Genomic DNA, 14,772 nt, shown 5'->3' on the forward strand with positions numbered 1-14,772 from the left:
ACAGCCTCACAGAGTGACCCACAGAGTGACCCACAGAGTGACCCACATATCCACAGCCTGTCAGGCTGTCGCCTCCTCAGAGCCTCTCCTGGTCCCACACGTTCCCCTGCGGGGTGGCTGGTGCCAGCCTGGGCTGGGCTGGCCCGATCCTGTCCGTGCTGCCAGCCGGGCAGGAAACACCCTGCGATGGTTTCACTGATAAACTAAGTTTTTGTGGCTGCTGGCGGCTCCTGGCACCAGCCGCCCAGTGCTGCCTGCGCAGCCTCCCGCAGCGGCTCCAAGGGAGCTGAGCTGGGCCCACAGCCCACGGCCACGCTGCTCCCCGAGCTGTGACCGGGCACCTGGGGCACCGGGATCCAGTCACGGGGGGTGTGGGTCAGGGGATGGGCATAGGGGTGCTGGGGATGTGGGGATTAGGGCATAGGGATGCTGGGGATTAGGGCATAGGGATGCTGGGGATGTGAGGATTAGGGTATAGGGATGCTGGGGATGTGGGGATTAGGGCATAGGGATGCTGGGGATGTGAGGATTAGGGCATAGGGATGCAGGGGATTAGGGCATAGGGATGCTGGGGATGTGAGGATTAGGGTATAGGGATGCTGGGGATGTGAGGATTACGGTATAGGGATGCTGGGGATGTGGTGATTAGGGTATAGGGATGCTGGTGATGCGGGGATTAGGATATAGGGAAGCTGGGGATGTGGGGATTAGGGTATAGGGAAGCTGGGGATGTGGGGATTAGGGTATAGGGATGCTGGGAGTGTGGGGATTAGGGCATAGGGATGCTGGGGATGTGGGGATTAGGGCATAGGGATGCTGGGGATGTGGGGTTAGGGCATAGGGATGCTGGGGATTAGGGCATATGGATGCGGGGATTAGGGTATAGGGATGCTGGGGATGTGGGGTTAGAGCACAGGGATGCTGGGGATGTGGGGATTAGGATATAGGGATGTGGGGATCAGGGCACAGGGATGCTGGGGATCAGGGCCCAGGGATGCGTGGATTAGGGGCTGCCGGGGGCGGGGGGGGCCGTGCGCGGTCGGGGGGCTCCGGCGTCGGGGCGGCCCGCGGGGGCGGGCGGGGCGCGGCGGGGGCGGCTCCGGCGGGAGCTGCGGAGCGAGGAGCTGCCTCTCTCGCCATGGGCGGCGGGTGCCGAGCCCCGGGGCTGCTGCTCGCCCACGCCGTGCTGCTCTGCGCCGCGGGGAGCGCCGCCACCCACCGCTCCGGTACGGGGAGGGGGAGCCGGGACCGCGGGGTCACCGCCACAACCCGCACCGGGGGCGTCCGGCACCGGGGGGGGGCCCGGGGAGAGAGGCGGGACCCTGCCCCGGGGCACCCGGTACCGGGGGAGCGGCAGCATCCTGCGCCGGGGGGGGTCCGGTATGCGGGGATGCAGGGGGAGCTGGTCCCGGAGGGTCCGGTACCAGGGGATGCAGGAGAAACTGGTCCCCGAGGGTCCGGTACCGGGGGATGCAGGGGAAGCTGGTCCCGGAGGGTCCGGTATCAGGGGATGCAGGGTGAGCTGGTCCCGGAGGGTCCGGTACCCGGGGATGCAGGAGAAGATGGTCCCAGAGGGTCCGGTACTGGGAGATGGGGGAGGGGATGCAGGAGAATCTGGTCCCGGAGGGTCTGGTACCAGGGGATGCAGGAGAACCTGGTCCCGGAGAGTCCGGTACCAGGGGATGCAGGAGAACCTGGTCCCAGAGGGTCCGGTACCAGGAGATGCAGGAGAACCTGTTCCCGGAGGGTCCGGTACCAGTGGATGCAGGGGGAGATGCTCCCAGAGGGTCCAGTGCTGGGATGGATGCAGGGGAAGCTGGTCCCAGAGGGTTCGGTACTGGGGGATGCAGAGGGAGATGTTCCTGGAGGGTCCGGTACTGGGATGGATGCAGGGGGAGATGCTCCTGGAGGGTCTGGTACCAGGGTATGCAGGAGGACCTGCTCCCAGAGGGTTCGGTGCTGGGATGGATGCAGAGGGAGCTGGTCCCGGAGGGTCAGTACCAGACCCCCAAGTCTCAAGGGACATGGGGCAGTCTCCGGGTGAGTTTGGGGTGTTTGCCCGAGCCCCTGCCCGGCACTGCAGGATGGGTTTGCACCCCACAGATTCTTTCCCTCGCCCCCCGCCGCCGAGCAGGGCAGCAAGAGGGTCCCCGGGCACAGGACTCCAAGGACAAGGGGCGAGGCAGGGTCCCTGCAGCACCTGGAGCTGCAGGGTTTGACCCGTCACGCCTGAACGGGGAGCAAAACAGCCTAGGAAAAAGCAAACTTCCCCTTTACCTCCCGCAGCGAGGACCACACGCAGGGTCTGGAGGAGCAATCGCTGGTCAGAGCGTGGCCGCGGGCGCACGACAGGGCTGGGGGCCTGCCAAGCCCACCGCCAGCCCCTGCGGATGGACGGGACCTGGCACTGAGCTGAGGCCAGCAGCCAGCTGCTCCCTGCAGCCCCCCGGCTGGGATGGGGCTTCCCAAAAGAAACGGGGGCGATATCCCTGAATGCCGGCAGCCAGGACCCTTTCCCACTCTCCCCAAACATATATCAGGTGAAACTGGTGAAGATGGAGAGCTGGGAGCAGCAGGGACTGCAGTGGTGGCCTAAGCTGTTGTTTAGTTCCCTGGCTCACAGAGAATGAGAGAATCGTGGAATGGTTTGTGTTGGAAGGGGCCTCAAAGCCCATCAAGTCCCACCTACTGGATCAGGCGCTCCAAGCCCATCCAGCCTGGCCCTGAACCCCCCCAGGGATGGGGCAGGGATAGCAAACACGCTGCAGCACTTTCCCTCGCGTTGGCACGGCTGCGATGGGCTCAGGCTGCCTGAGCACCCAGGGGTGTTGAGGATAACGCTGCTTATGGGAGGCACCCACAGAGTGTGTTGCAAAACAAAACCACATCTCAGACCCCGTCAGCTTCATCCCCAGCCCCTGCAGTGTTGTTTCCTACAGGTCCTTGGTGGGGCATTGACTCCGATCTCCGTTCTGTGAAATGACCTTGCAGAGAAGAGCTCGTGGCACTTGTCGGGATGTACAGTTCCTCACTAAAGTAACGTCCTCAGCAAATGCAGTGCAGGCAGGTGAGCTGCACCCCTCAGCGGGGCTCCCGCTGGGCTGGAACATGAGTGGTGGGGCCCAGCAAGAGACAGCGTCTTCTGGTTCTTCCTCCCAGCATGGGTCTCGTCTACCCGAGAAGCTCCTCCTGGAGACTGAGGACAGCTGGGAGCAGCATCTGTGTGTCCTGCTGGGCATAGGACATATTCTAGAGGCCCACGGGGGACCCACATGCCCAAAGCAGCTGGGACAGACACACGCTGGGATGCTGCAGCCGTGACCCATCCCTGGAGCTGACTTCGGCTCGCCTGCATCAAAGCGAATTTCTCTGTGCAGGGGGAGGAAAAAAAAGAAGATACCTGGGATATACATGAAAGGATGGCTCTGTTCCAAGCTTAATTAGGAGGGAGAGATCTGGTTGAGGAATTAGGGGAGCTGCACTGTGCCCTGAGGTGCTGTCAGCAGAGCCTCTGCTCCTCCCCAGCGCTGCACTGGGAGCTCCACAGCCCTAATCTAACCTTTGGATCTGCTCTCAAAGACCAAATAACAGGATGTTGGGCTGAGGCTGGGATCTCCTGCTCACTTGATGTTTGCTGCTTAGGGCATTTCTTCTTGACTCCTTGCTGGCTGCACCTTGGCTCCGAGCCATGATGTTTGCCTCTGCAGACTTTTCCTCCGGCTGTGAGCAGAGCCAAGCTGGTCCCATGGTATTTCTCTGTTTTCCCCTGCAGATATTGCCTTGGCTGCTGGCTTGCCTTCAGGGGTGTAGTTTTGTACAAACATTCTTGCAAAATAAACCTAACAGTCCTCTCCACGGCCACTCCATCCTCTCTGGGTGCTCACGCTGCCTCAGCCTCTGGCACACGGGAGGTTCAGCAGCACCTGAGCTCCAGCCGTGGGGCAGAGAGGGCGCAGCCGCTGCTGAGTGAGGGCGAACAGGTACCTCTGGCACAGCCGCTTCTGATCCTTGCTTGTTTCCATCGCCCGTGGTCACCCACCTCCTCCCGGCGCAGCTTCCACGTGGGCTGCAGAGGAGAACCTGTGAGCCCTGGGGCTGCATGACCCCTCGTCCAGCCCCACCGCGTGTCCTCGAGCCCCACAGGCTGGCTGGGGCGCAGGACAGGGCATCGCCAGGCGCCGTGTGGCACGCGGCCGCGGCCCTGGCACGCTGCTCCTGTGCACGGTGCCACCGCAAGTGCTTGCAGATGACAATCTGGCTGCAGTCTGTGTGCTGCGAGCAGCTCGTGGGCCCGAGGAAACCTCCTTGAATGAGGAAAACAAGTGCGTAAGCCTTTCATCGCCTTTCATCATGCCTGTGGCTGCAGAGCCATGTCCTACCAAGCAAGCCTGGCTCCAGCCGGGCCGTGATTCACCCCAGGTTGCGTTGGCTGCAGCTCGCAGAACGGATGTTGTCCCCAAAATCTGGCATCTTTTAGTGGTGTTGGAGTGTGTTCCCCAGCTCTGCAGTCACGGAGGGGGCCGAGCTCCAGCACGGAGCCTGGCTGCAGCTTTCCCCACACCTGGAACCGCCCTGGCAGAGCCGGCGCAGGATTCCTGGCCGGGGTGGGGAGAGGCACGAGCTGCCGTGGGAAGGAGGCTCCGAAAGGACGCGAAGGGGTTGCTGTCGCGGGCTGGGACACGCTCCGTCACGCTCCCACCCTCTTGGCTGGAACATGCTGCTCCCACCCCACCTCTGGGACCCCGCGGCACTGACAGCGCTGTGACCCCCGCGAGGAGCCAGCTCGTCCGAGCCCGGCACGGTGCCAAATGTGCCTCGGAGGAGTGCTGGGCCGTGACGTGCCATGAGACATCGAGCCGTGTGCCGCGGCGAAGGGAATTGCTCCTGACTCCCCATGTCAGCTGCAGAGATGGTGCCAGAGCCTGCAGCACGGAGCATCCTCCCAGCCCCATGGCCGCATGAGCAGCCCTGCAGCCCCCAGGCAGCACCAGGCATACCCAGCACTGCTCTTTTTGGTGCTTGCAAAGTCCGCAGGGGATTCAGGTGCAGAGCTACCCATGCAGGAACATCCCAGAGGATGCTCCAGCTGTGCCACAACACAGCCTCCTTTGCAAACGATCCCGTCTTGCAACAAACCGAACGGGTGGTCTGACCTTAATTTGTCTGAGATAAATAAGAATCTGCCTGCTGCTTCCCGCTTGGGTCTGTCATAGCGTCTGGATACATAAAAAGACCTGAGATGAAAGGGAGTCTGGGAGCTGAGTGTGTTTTTGCAAGCCGGTCCCTGTGACGTGAGGGGTTTGGGGTCGCAGGGCTGGACGCAGCCAGGCAGAGCCCTGGGCAGCCCCTGCCCTGCCCTGAGCCGGCAGCGGAGTGGGGAATGAGTAGCTGTGCAAAATTAGCTTTACTTTTCAAAGATGTTAATTTTTAGCTGAAATTTCCTGTGGAAAAAATGTGGTTTCTATTCGACATGTTCGTATCTCAGCCTCAGTGCTGGAACCTGCTCCCAAATTCCAGCAGAATTGAATCAGGTCTGGCGGGGGCTGGCGAGCCTGGAGGAGCGCGCGGAGCAGCTCATGGACCTGGGAGGCTTCTTCCATGGGCTGTGACACCAGGCACAGGGACGGCTTTCGCTCCAGGTGTGCTGCCCATCCCCACAGCCGATGGCACCGGAGCCGAGCGCCGTGCAGGTGTCACTCCTGTCCCCGAGCACCGAGCGTCCCGGTGTGGCTGGCGTCCTTGGCACTTTTATTCTCCTGGCGCAAAGGTTCTCTCAGCAGGGACTTGGCGGCAGTGCTGCCCCGCTCCCGCTGTGTCCAGTGGGATCCGCCGCGTGGGACAAGCGGGAAGGGGCCCTTATCTCACGCCTGCAGCTGGGGCGAAGGCGGCGGAGGAAAGGGCTGGGCAGGAGCTGGGGCACAGAGCCCAGCGCTCAGCCCTTCCACCCGCTCAGGGCGGCGAGGGCAGAGGAGCCGCTTGCCAAAGCAAACTTCAGCCCCGACAATTTCTATTATTATTAACGCTGGTCCTGCATTGGCACGGCGTCACCCCACACCGGAGCTCCAGGGGCACAGGAGCATCTGTGGGTGCGTGGCTGTGGGGCGCAGGCGGCTGCTGTGGTGACCCCGGGTGTTTCAGGCACGGCTAACACCCACAAGGAAGGAGGGACGGTGCCGAAGCGGTGCTCTTGCCCAAAATACCTCCCTGGGAAGGTCAAGGAAAAGCTGAGCACTAATATCTGATATTGTGATGGCCGGGACTGCGCTCATCGGGGCTGGACTCGGGGACCAGGCTCAGGTGGCATCACAGCACCCGATCTCAGGGGACGCCGGGGCACACCCTGCGGGGACACTGTGGCTGGATGGTGACATCCCTCTCTCTCCCCGCAGTGAATCCCTGTTGCCATTTCCCCTGCCAGAACCAAGGGGTGTGCGTGAGGGTCGGCCTGGAAGGGTATGAGTGCGACTGCACGAGGACGGGATACTCCGGGGACAACTGCACCTCCCGTAAGTCCCTCCTGCTCAAAGGACCCACGGGGCCCTGGGGTGGCACCCGGTGCCCGAAGCAGCAATATGGGGGTGGGCTGGGGCCATTAGTTGCCTTCGTTAGCGGGGCGAGTGATTTGCCTGGTCTGTCTCTGTCTCCCCCAGCCGAGCTCTGGACGCGTCTCCACAACCTGCTGAAGCCCAGTCCTGCCTTCTACCACTTCATCCTAACCCAGTTCAGGTGGTTTTGGGACATCATCAACAGAACCTTCATCAGGGACACGCTCATGCGGGTTGTGCTCACAGGTGAGGGGTTGGAGCGGGTCTTGGGGCGCAGCAGGACTCGGGGAACCCCTGAGCATCATCAGAGGCGTGGGTGGGGGTGGCCTGGCTGCAGTGATGGGCACTGGGCTTGAGCCACCTCACCAGGAGACCCCAGGAGATTGTCACCCATCACCCTGCCCAGGGTGGGCTGCCCGTGCGTCCGCAGCCGCGCGCTGGGCTGCCAGCCAGCGAGAAAACACGAGCGGCTCTTGGCACGCTGAGCTTCCCAGGCCAAAGGGCTCCTCAGCAGCCGCACGGAAAGCAGCCTGTGGAAATAATGGAGCTGGTGCTCGTTATTTATGTCCCCACATCCATCACTTTGTATAAATATTTAGGTTCCAGCCCTTGGAGCTATAGCGACATCGTTCACAAGGCTCCGGCTGTTGGTTTTGCCATTTCTGTGTGGTCGTCAAGGCATTCATCACACAGGAACCCGCTTGGTGCATCAGCACAAGCCCTCCTCTCCTGCAGGGAATTGCAGCCTTTTAAAGTCTCAGAGCAAAGCCCAGGATGCCCGCGTGCCTCTGCTGCCGTTCCCTTTCTGGGTCTCGGGGTGGAAGGGGAGGGTGTCCGGCAGCAGTGAGCGGGCAGGCAGGGTCCCCGTGCCCAGGTCCCGCGGTGGTGACCTCCCCGTCTCCTTGCAGTTCGTGCCAATCTCATCCCCAGCCCCCCCACCTTCAACTCTGACTATGGCTACATCAGCTGGGAAGCCTACGCCAACGTCAGCTACTACACGCGCATCCTCCCACCCGTGCCGGACGACTGCCCGACGCCCATGGGGACCAAAGGTACGAGGCTGGCCTGGTGGGACCAGCACCCCAGGGCCATACTCGGTGCAGCATCAATGCTCAGTGTCTGCAGGGCACCGCTGGCAGTGCCATGTGCTACCGCTGTCCTGTCCGTGCCAGCCCCACGGGCATGAGGAGCTCAATGGTACCTAAAACGCTGCTGGGACAGCTCTGGCTGAGCTGCTGGGGCACGTCCTGGCCTGCTGGAAGGGGCTGTAAGGTGTCTGCGCAGAGGAGTCGGTGCCTGGGGCTGCAGCAGACCCAGCACTGCTCCCCAGCCGCCCCTCAGCCAGCGCCGCTGCCCAGCGCGCCAGCCTGGGGCATCCACCCTCAACCTCCATCCTCCACAGGGAAGCAGCAGCTGCCCGATCCCCAGCTCCTGGCAGAGAGTTTCCTGCTACGGCACAAGTTTGAAGCCGATCCCAGAGGCACCAACCTGATGTTTGCCTTCTTTGCCCAGCATTTCACCCACCAGTTCTTCAAGACTTCTGGAAAGATGGGACGCGGCTTCACCAAAGCGCTCGGGCACGGGGTGAGGGGCACTCCGGGCAGGCAGGGAGCGAGGAGGGGCTCGGGCACGCTCTGCCTTTCGCCGGGTCCTGAGCGCTCTGCTGTCTTGGCAGGTGGATCTTGGGCACTTGTACGGGGACAACCTGCAGCGGCAGCACCAGCTGCGTCTCTTCAGGGATGGGAAGCTGAAATTCCAGGTACCACCTGGCGCGACTGCATCGTGTCTCAGCCCTGCGCTGCAGGGTTGTCTGAAACCCACCCCCATCTGCAGCCCAGGCCAGAGACCCCAGGGAGCACCCGGAGCCCCCAGCCAGAGCTCTGCCAGCTCCCTGCAGCGGCTGCTGGAGGTTTGGGGTCGAGCTGTTCTGACAGCAGCAAGCGTCCTGCGGCTGGGGCTGTGTGAAGGGGATGTTTCCATCCTGCTCACTGCTCGCAGGAGAGCGGCTGTGGTGCCCGAAGGGAGGCAGGTCCCAGCTGGGCAGGCTTTCACCGGCGTGGTTTCCTCCCTCCACCCTTTCTGCCATCCCATTCTTGTCTCCCCAAGGTGGTGGATGGAGAGGTGTACCCCCCCGCAGTCACCGATGCTCCGGTCCACATGGTCTACCCGCCTGCCATCCCCAAGGAGAAGCAGCTGGCGATGGGGCAGGAGGTGTTTGGGCTGCTGCCGGGGCTCTGCGTGTACAGCACGCTCTGGCTGCGCGAGCACAACCGCGTCTGCGACATACTGAGACGGGAGCATCCCACCTGGAGCGACGAGCAGCTCTTCCAGACGGCTCGTCTCATCCTCATCGGTGAGAACGGGTGCTGCTCCAGGGCACAGGCACCACGGAGCCCCGCGTCCCCCTCCCCGGGCGAGCCCCAAGGATCTGGGTGTTGCTTGCTCCCTGTTTGAGGGTGGTGGCCAGTCTGGCTTTAGAGGCTGGATGAGTTTCTCTGGCAGCCTTCTGGGATCGTTAGCTTTGGTCTGTGTAGCAATAATTGGCTTTCATCCATCAAACAGCTTCATTTGTGATCATTTTTTCATAGTTTTGAATAATTTCATTTTAGTGTTCTATTATAAATTCACTACAATCTCAAGAAATGTAATTCTTCATCAAAATCCAGAAGAGACCCATGTCACCACATGGTCTCCAAGAAGCATCTCGGGGTCAGCTTCCTCTGGAACCGTTTCACTTTTGGCAGACTGACCTTGGCTAGCGAAGAAATAATTCACTGGAAAGTTCCCCGCGAACTCAACCATGGTCAGGAAGGTGCTGGGTGGGTGCTGGGATCTGCTGCCATAGCACGGGGGTAGCATCTCGGGGTACAGAGCTGGTATCTCCTCCTGCTGACGGCTGCTTCTCTTGCCTCCTGCGCAGGGGAGACCATCAAGATCGTCATTGAGGACTACGTCCAGCACCTCAGCGGGTACTTTTTCAACCTGAAGTTCGACCCTGAGCTGCTGTTTGGGACGCAGTTCCAGTACCGGAATCGCATCGCAGTGGAGTTCAACCAGCTCTATCACTGGCACGGGCTGATGCCCGACTCCTTCATCGTCCAGGGGGAAGAGTACAGCTACGAGCAGTTCCTCTACAACACCTCCATGCTCATGGACTACGGCGTGGAGGCACTGGTGGAGTCCTTTTCCAAACAGATCGCAGGAAGGGTAAGGTCCTGCTCCCTTCTCCGCGGTGCCGGGGCTGTGGGACCTGGGAGGGATGCTGGTGGTACCACGCAGGTGGACACCGCTGCGCTGTCGTTCTTAGATGATGCAAAGCGCTGATCCATGGTGTTGCCTGTCTTCGACCCAGGGCAGCACGTCCTGAGTCCTCCACACGAGCACCAGAGCCAGGCTGGGCCTTGGCAGCTCCGTTTGCTTTTTCTTGGAACTCTGTAGTAAACACCGTGGAGATGCCAGGAGCCTGCGGGAAGCTGGCTGGTAAAGCTGGGGCCTCCTGGCACAGCCTGTGGAGAGCCTGGGCACTGGAGCAGCTTGTCTGGCACTGTTCTTTGCTGCCATCACATGGATGTTTTCCTCCAAGCGATCCCATCTGCCTTTCTGACTGCCTTTTCCTGTGCAAGGCAGCAAGGCTGAGGCACAGACCTGCTGCTGTCTGGGTGCGCAGGTCCTCCCTGCGACCCTGGACCCCTGTAACCTCTCCTTCTCCCAGGCTGGTGGGTCACCGTCCATCCAGGGCTTCTCCTGCACTATTCCCTGATCCGTGCTGGAATAGGGCTGGCTTTAACCCAAGCTTTTGGCAACGTCCAGCGATTCCCCTCTCCTCCCTGCTGCAATAACGCGCTGGTCTCCCCGACACCAAGCCCAGGACACAGATGCTTTGGCGTGGCGGCTCCCCTCGAGCAGAAGCCGGTGCAGCCTCGTGCCTGCCTCGTGCCTTACACGACCTCCTCCTTCTGCTCTCGCCCTCCAGATCGGTGGGGGACAAACCATCAACACTAACGTCCTCAAAGTGGCCGTTGGGGTCATCAAGGAGTCCCGGCAGCTGAGGCTACAGCCGTTTAACGAGTATCGGAAGAGGTTTGGCATGAAGCCCTACAAGTCCTTCCAGGAGCTGACAGGTAAGGGCTGCAGGAGCTCTCGGGGCTTCGCTGGGGCAGCACAGATGCCCCGTGCCTGCAGGCGAGGTGCGAGACCAGGAGATGCCCCCTTGCTGCTGCGCTCGTCCTGCCGAGCGGCCACTCCTGCCCATCGCAGCCTCGCCGGGGCTGACCCTCACCCAGGGTGGGCAGGGCTGGTGCCCTGGTGGCAAGAATCCTCTCTCCTAAGAGGCTGGGCGAGCGGTGCAGAGGGCAGCGCCTGCCCTGGGCGCTGGGCTCGCTGCCCGCGCTGGGGAGCCGTCGCGTTCCCACTGCCCGCAGCACGGCCCGTCCTTCCCGGGGGCGATTCCCTCGCTAAAGCCCTCCGATTTTCCCTTGATGCAGGGGAAGAAGAGAAGGCAGCAGAGCTGCAAGAACTGTATGGAGACATTGATGCTCTGGAGTTTTATCCAGGCTTGCTGCTTGAGAAACCCCAACCCGGCGGAATGTTTGGAGAAAGCATGGTGGAGATCGGATCTCCCTTTTCCCTGAAGGGGCTTTTCGGGAACCCCATCTGCTCCCCAGAGTACTGGAAACCCAGTACTTTCGGCGGAGCAACCGGCTTTGAGATCGTTAAGACAGCATCGCTCAAGAAACTCGTGTGCCTCAACGTGAAGAAGTGCCCATACGTGGCGTTCCGCGTGCCGGACGCTGAGGAAAGAGGCAGCTCTCGGGGTGGAGGACGATCTGAGGAGCTCTAGCACCAGGAGAACCTGCCCAGGGACAGACCATCAGGGCCAGCCCGGCACTGAACGTCCCATCCCTTACTTCAGAGAGCAGCAGGGACGCAGGGACCTGCCCACCTGGGTCAAGCAGAAGCAGGACAGCAGATGGTCCCATCCCGGGCGTCCTCCCCTCCACCTCTTCGAGGAGAGGCTGGTGCCAGCGCTGGGAGAAGCTCGAGCGCCTCAGGTGTGTGGCTGCCACCACTGTCCTCAGCAGACCCAGCTCTCTTGCTAGCTCCTACCTTCTGCTAAGCCAGCTCTGGAGTTCCCCAGAGGACACCCAGCTCTTCAGGATGCTCTGGACTCCCCTGCGCTTCGTCACCTGCCACCTCTGCTGCTTTCCAGCACCGGGCCACGAGCAGCTTTTCTTCCACAGGGCTTCCCTGCTCGGGACAGCAGAGCCCAGGGAGCCCTCGCCGTCCTCCTCTGCTGCACCCGGTTAAGGCGCTGAGCTCCCCGGGAGGGACAGAGGAGGCGGCACACTGAGGGGATGGGGAGGACGCGCCGTAAGCGTTCACGCTGTCCCACTGGTGACTGAGCTTGCGGGAGAAACCTGCCCCGATCCACTTCTCCTGCAGCCGTTCTGGACCGTCCACCCCAGCGTGCCCAGCACACGGGCATGGCCGAGACACAGCCGAGAAGGAACCAAAGCACCATCTCTGCAGGAGGAGAGCAGGGGGCAAGCAGCAGGCCAGGCCTCCCGCATCCCCACCTGCCGTCCGGGACCCCGGCAGCCCCGCCAGCCCCCTGAGCAGGGCTGCTCGGAGCAAGACGCCACCTCCGCGCGCACACAGCAGTGAAGTCTCTTCCACCCCACGATCACTACACTTCCCTGCAGCAACAGCGCAGCGAACAGCACGTCCCCGAGGCACACGGAGCCCACTTCCGTCCCGCTCCAGAAACACACGTGGATGTCAGCCCTCACCGACACAACGATGTGCTATCTGGCAGCCACTCTCGCTGACCTTGATCCCCATCAGATCCCGGGGCTTGAGAATATTAAAAGGTTTTAAATCTCGTTTTCTCCAGCCAGTTCCCAAGCTGTCTCGCCAGCGCCAGGCCCTGCGAGAGCGCAGGATGCTGGGGAGGCAGCAGGAGCTGGGGGAGAGGAGTCTCCGGGGCGGTGCTGGTGGCCCCGCTGGGCTGTGCCGCGGTCACCGGCACTGTGCGGCGTCATTGCCAACTGCATCAAGCAATGAACAGAGCAACCCTCCTCAAGAACTGCCTCAGCGGGGGGGTCTCAGAGCCGGGGTCTCCTGGGAAGGTTTGAGCTACGCTGCCTTCCAGCCACTGCCGCTCCAGAGCCCTGCGCCGCTCCGCTGCTGACACAGCGCTTACCCCCCACAACATGTATTTCTGTCACATAAAATCTATCCACACATCAATCTTGCTGGCCAGGTATTTCATAGGCATGAAAGAGCCGCAGCCGGCTGTGGTTTCTGCCCGTGCTGAGCCGGAGAAGGGGCTCATGGGCTTCTGCTCCGTCCCGGCTGGGCTTCCACCCAGCGAGGTGGCTTCATGGCACGAGGCCGTGTGGGCTGCGTGGCTCCCGGCTGGACCCTGCTCACATGGTTCTCACACAAAGCCCTGGGAGAGGAGGAGAACCAGGGCATGAAGTCCTGATCCAGGATGGTGCCCTGAAACCTGGGACCAGGCAGCACGTTAGGAATGGGGCAGGCAGGGGAGAGGAGGACGACAGAGGTGATCTCTCCAGGTAGATACAGCCAGGTAGACACAGCGCTCTCTGTACTCTCCGCCGGTGAGGATGGATGGGGGAACTGGCCATTTGGGGAGGGAATGACACTGCGGTGATGTCCCACCTTCTGCCCTGCAAGTTTCAATCATTAGTGGTCACACCAGCTGATTTTTTTTATCCCTGATCAACCAAGTACGTCATGATCCAAATTCCTCAAGAGGGAGTTTATGAGGCGCTTCCAAGCAATAATGAAACCAGTTACAGGGAGTCAGCACAGAAATTTAAATCAGGGAGACTGAAAGAGCTGGTGCCATGGTGGAGATGCTTTGGGAGGGCATCACAGCAAGGGAACATCTGCAAGCAGAGACCCCCAAGGCAAGACCCTTCCCACTCCTCTCTTTAACCCTTCAGAAATGAGATGGTTTTACCAGCGTATCATCCAGACTTTAGTTTCGTAGCGGCACGCAGAGGCCCAGCAGGCAGGTTTGCTTGCTGCATCCTCGCCTGGTTGCCCTGCCCAGCCATCCAGGCATGTACACACCCCAGTCCCACTGCTCTGTGCATCCCGCAGCGCCACGTGGAGCAGAAGTGCCAAGTAGCAAGCCAAGAGGAGCACAGAGTCCTTCCCCATCCTGCAGTTCCCTTTCCCCTTCTCTTCCCACACCTCGCAAGACATCATCCAAAGACCATCAGTGTGTCTCAGATCCACACTGGGATCCACGTGCCCCGTGTCCCAGCACAATCCCAGAATGTCTGTGTGACTGTTCTGAGCTGCTCCAGCCTCGAGCATCCTTCACCTTCATCTGGCTAAAGGCTCAGCCTGTTTCAATTAGACCACAAGCATCCTGGGTTTGTTTGTAGCTATCAAAGGCTGCCAGCGCTCTTTTGGTACCAACTGATAAGCGTATGACAGCCCATCAGGCACACAGAGGGCTGTCAGGGTGCTCTCTGCCTCCAAGGAGGGATCTTTCACCGGGAGCTCGCTCAGCTGAGCCAACACCGGCCAACCTGACGTCTCTTCCAGCCACCCCACCAGCTCCCACACAGCACAGCAGACATCTCCCTCCTGCACCTCACCCTTCTGCTAGCATGGAAAGCTTGGAAATGTTCTCTTTTTAGGACTAACACATACCAACCAACAGCATCCCAGCTGAGCCTGGGGACACACAGCGCGGCCCATGGAGCTTTCCCTAGCTCAGCACTGCTGAGCCCTTGCGGTTCCTTTGCTGGTCTTGCAGAAATTGCTCCCATCACCACCACCTTGTCCACCACGACGCCACAGCCACGTCTAAGGAAGAAGGCAGTAGTTTGCACCTAAACATTGTGTTTAGCCTGATGCCTCCACCAGCATCACCCAACAAAGGCCAGGGCTCCGAGCATCCCCTGCCATTCCGAGCCCTGGGGATGGCCCAGAGGCGAGCGCTGCCAGACCTACCCTCTGTTCTGGCTCTTGGAAAACGCAGCTCATGGTACGTCGTCTGATTTTTTAAACAAGCACCTCCTAGGAGCCCAGCTGCAGCTTCTCCCTGCAGGGACAGGAGAATGGCCTTCGTGCAGTGCGAGCAGCAACAGTGAAAACATCTGTCTGTGGTTGTGCGACCTCTTAAGCAATGATTCACTGAGCAGATTACTGACCAGAGCACACAGAACAAGAAAGACCCATTCTT

At 61.1% G+C, this 14,772-nt stretch overlaps 1 protein-coding gene across 1 annotated transcript in view; it reads left to right on the forward strand.

Moving 5' to 3' along the window:
- The window catches only part of PTGS1 (prostaglandin-endoperoxide synthase 1), a 200,637-nt gene extending 187,479 nt beyond the window's left edge, over positions 1-13,158 (forward strand). The window contains exons 2-11 of the mRNA XM_069873555.1: positions 1,131-1,226; positions 6,390-6,506; positions 6,651-6,791; positions 7,454-7,597; positions 7,948-8,129; positions 8,221-8,304; positions 8,652-8,898; positions 9,466-9,752; positions 10,519-10,666; positions 11,030-13,158. Of these exons, the coding sequence (XP_069729656.1) occupies positions 1,139-1,226; positions 6,390-6,506; positions 6,651-6,791; positions 7,454-7,597; positions 7,948-8,129; positions 8,221-8,304; positions 8,652-8,898; positions 9,466-9,752; positions 10,519-10,666; positions 11,030-11,385 (1,794 nt within the window). The 5' untranslated portion in view covers positions 1,131-1,138 and the 3' untranslated portion in view covers positions 11,386-13,158. The remainder of the gene's footprint in view (positions 1-1,130; positions 1,227-6,389; positions 6,507-6,650; positions 6,792-7,453; positions 7,598-7,947; positions 8,130-8,220; positions 8,305-8,651; positions 8,899-9,465; positions 9,753-10,518; positions 10,667-11,029) is intronic.
- Positions 13,159-14,772: the final 1,614 nt, after the last annotated feature.

The sequence above is a fragment of the Phaenicophaeus curvirostris genome, chromosome 20 (genome assembly GCF_032191515.1).
Source record: "Phaenicophaeus curvirostris isolate KB17595 chromosome 20, BPBGC_Pcur_1.0, whole genome shotgun sequence".
Classification (NCBI taxonomy): Eukaryota; Metazoa; Chordata; class Aves; order Cuculiformes; family Cuculidae; genus Phaenicophaeus; species Phaenicophaeus curvirostris.